This window comes from Pelobates fuscus, chromosome 3, assembly GCF_036172605.1.
Source record: "Pelobates fuscus isolate aPelFus1 chromosome 3, aPelFus1.pri, whole genome shotgun sequence".
Classification (NCBI taxonomy): domain Eukaryota; kingdom Metazoa; phylum Chordata; class Amphibia; order Anura; family Pelobatidae; genus Pelobates; species Pelobates fuscus.
Window position 1 is genome coordinate 171,854,212 of NC_086319.1, and position 10,140 is coordinate 171,864,351.

The window sequence follows — 10,140 nt, forward strand, 5'->3', positions numbered from 1 at the left end:
CCATGCTTAGGATCAGCAACAGATGGGCAGTTAAGAATGTTACAAAGCTGGTGAAGGAAAGGACATGATAGCAGGGAAACAAGAGCAATATCATGTTCGCATCATGGGCCGGAAGAATGATCTGGAGTTATACTAGAAACAGTTATACTAGGAACAGTTATACTAAGAACATCCAATCACTGAGACCAGAGTGGTGAAGCATTATGCGTTTAGCGTTGAATTCACAGTGATCGCTGATGTTGTATACCCGTGGAAAGTGTTCTATCTGAAGCGGGCATATTTGGCTCTGTTTCACCTTGATGAATACCACAAGACTGAGAACTATCATGTAGGAGTATATTAGCACTCTATACTTCAAGCCTCTACTAATCCTCAGATTAAAAAATGATGATGCTTCATGGTGATATAACAAATATCGTTTTTTCCTGTGGCCTATACATTTACTGACATGAAGAAAGAGGTCATTATTTGTGTTTAAATGCACAACGTGTATTTACCCGAGCCCCTTTACTAAGTGATGTAAAATAGTAGGTTCTAGATTGATGGGGGACAATGGAAGCCACTGAAGGACCTTCTTTCATGATACTATAAATAATAAGTAATCCACTATTCACTTTCATCATCCTGTGTAACTGCATCCTTTCTTTTCTATGCACCAGGTTGTATATTTTACGGCTACCTTTCCGTACGTGATGCTTATTATCCTGCTTATTCGTGGGGTCACACTTCCTGGGGCATATGATGGGATTGTGTTTTATCTGCAACCAGACATCAGCCGACTCAAAGATCCTCAGGTGAGTGACATATGGCGATTATACTCCAATTTCTAATTCCCTCTCTATGATCACACTGTGTCTTAATGGTAAATGTGCTTATGAGATTGTTTGCAGGTGTGGATGGATGCTGGGACCCAGATATTTTTCTCATATGCAATCTGCCAAGGCTGTCTGACCGCACTGGGCAGTTACAACAAATATAACAACAACTGCTACAGGTAAGGGGTTACTGTTAGTTCAGATAGATAACGTTAATACACTTTGCTTTTAGATGTTTACTAAGATTCCCTCACTAGGATTTCTGTCCTGTTTATAAAGATGGAAATCAACCTTGTTCTTCCTCTCCTCATCATGTTAGCTTTGGTTCTCCCATTCAGGTAGAGCATTGGCAATGAAAATAGGCTTCAATTTAATATTTTGGATACGATTTTCACAATCTGTCAGAATTTCAAAATGATCACAATCTGTCAGAAACACTTTTCAAGTGCGTTTTTTTCCAAAAAATCCCCATACACTTTAAAAGTGACTTCAGGAGATAAATAATTTGGAAATTGTTTCTAATATATTGTGTTCCTTTGAAAAGCTGATCCAAAATATTAAATAGGGGCCATAGTTATAATATAGGTGTATTAATAACATAGCATATATCAAATACTGTAAACGCTATACTGTTATGTATTCGGTTATTTGTGTAACTCTGTCTCTCTTTTTCCCCTCAATAGAGACTGCATTGCACTCTGCTTCTTGAACAGTCTCACCAGTTTTGTGGCTGGATTTGCCATCTTCTCTGTGTTGGGCTTCATGGCTCGGGAGCAAGGAGTCAATATAGCTGATGTTGCGGAGTCAGGTATGTGATATATACAACAGGTCATTACTAGCTCTTTTGTTCATATATGTTCAGCTTGGACCTCTTCTCGGGTTCAGTGGGACTTCAAAACCCCTTTGATATCTAAAGGATGTGTTCTAGTCTGTCCTAAATTCTGTTCTTCATGTGTCCAGCCCTATCAATGTTCACAAGGCTTTTCTTCACTTGTCCTATGCAGGTCCAGGCCTAGCCTTTATTGCCTATCCAAAAGCAGTGACAATGATGCCTGTATCCCCTCTTTGGGCCTGCCTCTTCTTTCTCATGCTTATCTTCTTGGGTCTGGACAGTCAGGTATTGAAGGACGGTTAGTCCCCTGATCAGCTAGCTTGTGTTTCTCAAGATGGAATACAGAGGATTAAAGTGATTGATTTTATTCTCCATGTCTGTCTTTCCAGTTTGTGTGTGTGGAAAGCCTGGTTACAGCTATTGTAGACATGTATCCTGAGGTATTCAGAAAGAAGTTCCGCAGAGAATTTCTGATCCTGGGGATTGCTGTCATCTGCTACCTTCTGGGCCTGATCCTATTGACTGAGGTAAGATAGCAATATAAGATAGGAAAAGCTGTCACATTACATTGTCAAGTAGGCTATTGAATATGAGCTCCAAATCAAACCTGATATCATCACTAGATGGGTGAGTTTCACAATGAGAGTTAGAGTGACATGGCTATAACCAAATTTTTAGAATGTTCAACTAATTATAAAAAACACTTCTACATTTGTATTTATGCCTCAAGTATTAAAAGAAATAATTAATATAAAGCACTAATTATTAACACAAAATATAGCAGTGTTATTATTTATCTACATATTTATATTTATATGCGGTGTTATTATTTATCGACATATTTATATTTATCGACAGTTGTTGTTCATTAACCCTACTTGAATCCTTTATTTATATATTTATTTATTTATTTTTGGAAGGGGGGTTAATTTGGGGTATCTCCAACTGTGGGGGAAAAAAGCATTAGATTTACTTCAGAAAATATCAGTTACTATTTAAAGGGACAATTCAGGGGGGATTTATACATTTTGAATGCATTTAATTCATGTAATTTTTTTTAAGAAAAAACAGAATTTGAAGAAAAGACACCTTTGAATGTCTTGCTGCTGCTATATTTTCAAGTGCTGTTGACAGCTTTCATTCAATTTGTTCTATCTTTTTTTTTAAATGACATTCAATATTTCAAACACTCCCCTACTAGAGATTGAGAGCATGTTCGGAATGCCCAGCAAATGGCCTAGTAAAACAGTCGGTCAAAATGAGTATGGCATGCACACAAGATCAAGCCTGTCTGGCCAATACCATACAAACCAATTTTTGTACTATGAACTGGACCAAAAAGGTTTTAGGCCAAAGAACAGGCTGCAATTCTTCTGTGTACATATGTGGGCCGCTTGACATTAGAAAAATCAGCCAGATCCCCTCTTTGCTAGTTAGCTCATGCCTGCCTTAGACCTCAGGCCTGAGTATACTGAATATTGAAGCCAAATTCCATTACATGATCCAGAACTTTAAATTTTTTTCATATTTCTTATTTTTTCTTTTCTGCAGGGTGGGATGTATGTCTTCCAGTTATTTGATTATTATGCAGCGAGTGGGACCTGCCTGCTGCTTGTTGCTATCTTTGAGGTGGTCTGCGTGGGCTGGATATATGGTAAGTTCCACTGAATTTATTGTAATAACTACATTAATCAGAAATGATAGTGAAACCTAAAACAGAAATACTTACTTCCAGGCGCTGACCGGTTCTATGACAACGTGGAGGATATGATAGGCTATCGACCCTGGCCCCTGGTTAAGATTTGCTGGCTGGTAATTACCCCTGCAGTATGCATGGTAAGTCCAGATGTATGTAAGGATATCCACAGACATAGTATCAGACCTCACTGCTGATAAATGTTTTTCAAAAAGCCAGCCTCCACTCTACCTATATTCAAAGCCTAATTAAGAATTTAGGGCAGTGCAATTGCTACAGCTCATTTTTAAATCCCCTAAGTAATAACACAATCATATGAGCTGACTGTCATAGATGTTCCTGTAGGAACATTGAAAAAAAAAAAAAAACATTTAACTCAGTGAGTTAAACCATTGGGTAGAATATCATTCTTCACAATTACATCACCAGCCAAGATACATCTTTTAAGAGAGAGAAAGAGAGTACAGGGACTGGATGACTTGGAGTGCACACCAAGCCATCTTAAGGAGGAAAAAGATGAACAGTGAATGAATAGTGTAGTACATAAAGGCTTTGCTGTTTTACAATTATTTTCTTACACCTAGGAAGGACCATATGCTAATATTTTGATGCTTTTAATAGCTTGTGAGTACTGATTTTATAATTGTTAAGACTGAAAATATGTTACACCATGGTAGCTATTCTTCTCTACGCTTTCTATTTAATTTTGATTTCACAGGCTGTTTGGAATGAAGAGGACATCCAATATTGTTTAAAGAGAGCTGTGTTAGACATTAATGCAACAGATTTTTTTTTATTAAACCCTTTGTCCACTGATCAATAAATTAACATATGTATGTCATTGATTGATTTGTGTGGAAAGTATTGTCCAGTGTTATTTACTATAAAGTTATACTTTGGTTGTTTATAATCACTACTGTATGTGGCACATTTATACTAGGAGATAGCTAAGGATACATTATGATATTACTGGAATCACAATTGACTTGTTAGAATGCTCAGACAAGGCTTTAATAGCAATAGCAATTTATCATAATCAATGTAATCATGCTCAATTTATATCTGTTATGATTTCCTTAACATTTTGGGTAAATTATCTCAAAACACCCCCAAATGAGATATGTTGACATTTATATGATATTATGCACCCAAGACTTCTGTAATATTCTGTTGACATTTATATGGCTTTATGTACCCAAGATTTCCATAAAAAGCACCATAAATTACAATGGCAAGGACACTATTCATAATTATTTACTAAACAGATTACAGCAGTTAATATTTACTGGGTTGAGTGGCTTCGCTTGTGGAAATGTATGAGTCTGTAATCCAACAACTCCTGGTGAAATGAAGGTTTCGTTTTCTAGAACTATACTAAAACCAAAGCAGTTCATCTTTGAACTCCAATATATCTCTCTTTCCTAGGGCACATTCCTGTTCTCATTGATCAAATACACTCCCCTGATGTACAATAACCGCTATAAGTACCCTCCCTGGGGATATGCCATTGGCTGGCTTATGGCTCTTTCCTCAATGATTTGTATCCCGCTGTATGCCATCTACATCATCCTGGTCACCAAAGGTCCCTTCATGCAGGTAAATATAGAGTGTTCAAGGTTTAATTCTGAATCCAGAATTCTCTCTCGTGTTGAGCAGTACTGATGTGCAACATCCATCAAGTAAGCAGCAACTTAACAGTTGAGCAGACAGAAGTCTAAGGCTAGTTGCCACAAAAAAATAAATAAATAAAACACACGCTCTGCTAAGGCTTATTTAACTATTTACCCACTGGCCGCTGGTTCTTGCAAAAAATCAATGATCCATAATGTGTGAATGTGTATCCTGCTGGATGCAATCAGTCCTGAATTTTAGTAAGTTGCTATGTGAATATTCTATACTTTGTACAGGATTTGGATGTGAAAGCACTGCTTTTAATCCGGATTCTAAATGCATCCAGGATATTGGTGCTAATTGGCTTTAGTAAATATGAGAATTGCCATTCCTGTCGGAATTCAGTCATTTTCACTAGAGTCTATCCAGACAAAATCCAGTGTTTGGTGCATAACCCTTACAGGGTAATTTACTAAAGGGAGAATTCAATGTGAATTTCAAATTCAAAGTATCTGAGTGAAAGTTTTTTTTTCCAGTTCAGCTATTTTGACCTTACATTTGAAATTCACGTTGAAATCTAATTTTAGTGAATAACCCTGTCAGTGTGTTACAACTACAAATGATCAAATATGCTTTTCTTTTATTCAACATCATTCGTCTTGTCTATCTATAAGATCCCTGCTTCAAACATATTTACTTTAAACTGTGGTTTTGTGTGTTGAATGACAAACACATATATGTATTTCTCCTGACAGAGAATTAAGCAGCTCGTCACCCCTCATGCTGACCTCCCACAACCCAAGAAGTACCTCCTAGAACACACTGAATCCAGGAAAGGAGATGTATCACTTGCAGAAGTCAAGGATGGACTCATTTCAGACAAAGAAACTCGCTTCTGATGAAACCTCCTGAGCTAAAACAGTCAGGGGTCCCTGGGACCCTCTTAATCTGTCAGATCTCTCTGCACCTCTGGGTCATAGTTCCCATAACCTTGTGTATAACAAGTCAATCATTATCAATGTTTTTCTACCTAGTATTACACCCTCCATTGTGCTTTACATACACAAACAGGCTACATTGTCTACATTGACCAGGAGATATTTACTCTTCATCCAATCCCATATAATCATGAAATGTTAAACAATGTGTGATGGATCTCAACACACTGTAGAAGCTTTTATTCCATGTGGAAGTGAAACATTTAATGAAACCTCCTGACACTTATTAATGGAGAGGTAATATCTTCAATATCAATATCTGTTTCGTCTCTTAGCGTGCCAAATGTTGGTGTGTTGCTGGGAGATGTACTTCTTAGCAGTTAGCTATGAGCTCCTTTCAGCTCACAACTGTTCATATATTTGGATGGCAAAGCATTACGGGCACTCTGGTCCAAAGCCGTTTTAAGGTCAGAGGTCTCCTATCATAAGGCATATCGCTCTATAACATTTTGTACTTTCTGTTGTGAATCTCTAGCATATTTTATTGAAGTAGCTGATGGATATCTGATACGACTACATTTTTACAATTCCTTTTACACTTTCAATAGGACAGTGTTTTAACAGCTTCCGTACTGTGACTGCCTGTCTACTGATGCTAATACCATGAGATCCTTCCCATCACATAGTGGTTTGCCAGGCAGATTGTAACATATTCTTGCTTGCAACAAGGTATGTAGAGTATTAACAGAGGCTGCATCAAATGCCGGGTTCACAATCAGGAACTAGCTGAAACGTTGATACAAACCCTTCATGCCATCACTTTGTATTAACTGCAGTTTCTTTATTCTACCTCTAGGGGGCAGAGTAGAACTAATAAAAGGCTGCTGAATGCTGATGATCTGTCATATCAATGCAAAGTAACCTACAAAGCATGACACAGGCCTACTAAAATTAATATAGATTGTTTTAGTAATTTCACAGGGCAGTGTGAAATTAAAAATCCCACTATAAATTGGGACGTTAAGATCACTCTCCGAATGCACTGAAACTGGAGGAATGTTTAGCAACTTTTGGCACTGGAATAAAATTGCCACGTAATCACGTACACAGAGAACATTGTGATGACACACAGATACACAGTGATGTAGATATATAATAAGATATAAAACATGTAGCATACAGATATATAAAACCTATGATATGAAAATATAACACATATAAAACATGACATGCATAAATAACACATGTATGACATACAGATTTATAATACACATAAAAGGACAATGTGGCACACAGACACATATTATAAGAGCAATCTGGCTACACAGAAACACAGTGTATCAGAGAGATAATAGTACATAAAGAAATATACTAACACACATACAAGTCTACATCTCAGTGACACAGGCATGTTACACGACAAAGAAACATGGTGACCAAGCATGTACACATTGCCAAGTAAACTGTATTACAGTGATATGATAAAACATAATCAATATGCTGACATACAGTCACTGACAAATACATATTGTAACACACAAAGCAATCTGGAATCTCTGGAAAGTATTAGTGGTCAGGTTGCCCATCGGAAAATGCTTACCATTTGTATTTACTCTCTGGCAAGCAAGCAAGCAAATACTTAATATTAAGGATTTTATTTGGTAAATAATCCACACCATGTCAAACAGAATTAGGCTGCATCTTACATTGATTGGGGCAATAATGATGCTATACCAGTCTTCAGCAGTAGGTAGGTAGAGATTTCCTACTCTAATGATAACATAAGACATATAACATACATATTGATATAGTACAAAATTGCAGTGTAGAAAAACTGATGGAGCAATATATTAAAACAAAGAACTTTTGATAACCTATAAAGGGGCATGAAACCTTTTAGACATAGATGATATTTAAATTCATAAGTGTACAATAGTATATAGTTTTATATATTAAAATATGTCCAAAACCAGTAAAAATATATTGTGATAATTATATTAACAACATGTGGTGAGATATAATATCACACAGATATGTAGCACAAGATTTACTAAGATATAGAAGATGGTATATTCACGGTCTATATAATGTAATTAGGAGGGCATTCTGGCTCATTTCAGATCTCAGGAAGTCTAACCACAAGATAGAGTAATGTTGCTCAGGAGTATGTTTGACACACACAGGTAACACCAGTAGATTCTGATTAACCTTCTTTATCGACTGGCAATAATTAACATGCATGTAGACTTTCTAAAGGAGCTAACTAACCCTAAGATTCTTCAAACTATTATCTTCATAAAACCCTACCACTTCCAGTCTATGATATCCTTTACTGAGTTCTGTGTATTCAAACAGTTATTCCAACAACTAGTAAGGATAAAACCAGCTGGCAGGCTCCAGTGGTATAAAGTCGTATAATGGTGTCAGTTCTAGAATGTGGGGTTTATGACAATGAGAATCTGCCCATTAACCGAGAAATTGTAGTGAAGGCACTTGGGTGAGGGACTCATAGAGGACCTCTATTTATAATGCTATGTCATACCCATTGAAATGCAGCAACCTACATCAAGCTCACCAGCTTTATCTTTGCTGGTGATACATCAATATCAGAAGAAACAGGCAGCTAATAAAGAAAGTATGAAGTAAAGATACAATTTGTCTTCATGGAGGACACAAGAGGAAACATGGTGTAGAAATCTAAAACTAGATTAATGGAGAATAGAAACTTACAAGGGGATAGGGGATCAAGAGTGCAAAGAGGCATAGGGAGAAGTCAAAAGCTGAGCTGGGAGAGTTCTCGGACACTCAGAAGACAGAAATAAGTGAAAACATAAAAAAAAAAAACTGGTTGGTTGAATATAAAGTAATGGAATGGTCATGGGGAGAAAGAAAGGAAAACAAACGTTTAAAGAAACTTGAAATGGAGAATTGGGAACTAAAATATATAGTGGCTAAAAAAAGATGGTAGGATATAGGGACTATTGAAGGTTGCATGATTGTATGTTTTGTGATTTTCTGACATTTCTGACGATGATCATGGTAAAAACTCTACTGAGTATATAATGATGTCAGTGGACCCTGTAGGTAAGTCGAACCCTGTAGCTCTCTATAAAATTAAGCTGCTGACTGTTCCCACTAAAATAAATGGGAGATGTCACCTCTCAGGAATGTACACCATTGAAGAAAACATTGGCAAGGTTATTCAGCAAAGTGAGAATTCAAAGTGTGTTTCAAATTGAAGGCCAGAGCAGCTGAGCAAAAAAACATAGTGGACTGAGAGAATTTGTCCAGCTCAGTTATTTTGACCTTAATTTTAAATTCACTTTGAATTCTCACTTTAGTGAATAACCATGTGAAATCACCTGTAACTTGTGTAAACTTGCTTTAACATAAGGTGTTCTGCTTTCTTTTACATTTATATTGAAGATTTAGCAAAAAAAATGTATAATCCAGTTCAGACAAGGCAAAGTCAGGGCAAACATTGCACAAGATGAGAGATAGAAACATCATTTCATTTCTCCTCTTCTCTGTATGCTTTCTTTGTGTGAACTTCCAGACGCAAAGGACAGAGCTTATAACAACCATCGACAGGTGCGGATTTCTACATTTCATTTTATTTTTCACACCTTACAAATACATATTCATGAATATAGGGATAAGTAAACATAATGTTAAAAAAAAAACATGGGAAGTGACAGATCCACTTGAAGTCCCTGATTTCAGGAACATTGTGGCTTCATTCAATTAAAAGTAAATTTCAGATAGTGACCTTCAAAAGTATATACCTTGTATGTTACTCAAGAACTGGAGTCTAATACATCTACCAACAATCTGCTTTTGAAAGCGAAATCCTTCTGTCCCTCTTTCCTACCTTGTGTCCATCTATTCCAGGAACTCAGATTTTGTATCTGCTGCTCCATGTATTACATTTCACTACCACCATCAAAACTCGTAATATCGTATGTTTAAACTACAACAAATGTGTTAGTAGATTAGTTTTATGTAAATAAAATACTTTACTCTTGTTCTAACTAATTCATCTTTTACATTTACTTCAGTCGATGCAGAACCTTGCTTTCCATAACATATACAGGAAATTGACTGATGTAATGAAAGTGCACACATTCCACTAATTTCCTAAATATTTACCAGCATTAGATACATAGATTTCTGCACGTTGGGCTTAGTTCAAAACAAATCAAAGCTGACAAAAGAAGAACGGTTAATTACATTATTTCATAGCATCAG

General features: G+C 36.4%; 1 protein-coding gene across 6 annotated transcripts in view; it reads left to right on the top strand.

Annotated features, from left to right (window-relative positions):
- LOC134602632 (sodium- and chloride-dependent betaine transporter-like) overlaps nucleotides 1-9,924 on the top strand; it is a 128,417-nt gene extending 118,493 nt beyond the window's left edge. For all 6 annotated transcript variants that reach the window (XM_063447709.1, XM_063447706.1, XM_063447708.1 and 3 more), the window contains exons 7-15: nucleotides 660-794; nucleotides 891-994; nucleotides 1,499-1,623; nucleotides 1,820-1,932; nucleotides 2,037-2,174; nucleotides 3,199-3,301; nucleotides 3,383-3,483; nucleotides 4,769-4,939; nucleotides 5,710-9,924. In XM_063447709.1, coding sequence (XP_063303779.1) covers nucleotides 660-794; nucleotides 891-994; nucleotides 1,499-1,623; nucleotides 1,820-1,932; nucleotides 2,037-2,174; nucleotides 3,199-3,301; nucleotides 3,383-3,483; nucleotides 4,769-4,939; nucleotides 5,710-5,853 — 1,134 coding nt within the window. In that variant the 3' untranslated portion in view covers nucleotides 5,854-9,924. The remainder of the gene's footprint in view (nucleotides 1-659; nucleotides 795-890; nucleotides 995-1,498; nucleotides 1,624-1,819; nucleotides 1,933-2,036; nucleotides 2,175-3,198; nucleotides 3,302-3,382; nucleotides 3,484-4,768; nucleotides 4,940-5,709) is intronic.
- The last annotated feature ends 216 nt before the right edge of the window (nucleotides 9,925-10,140 follow it).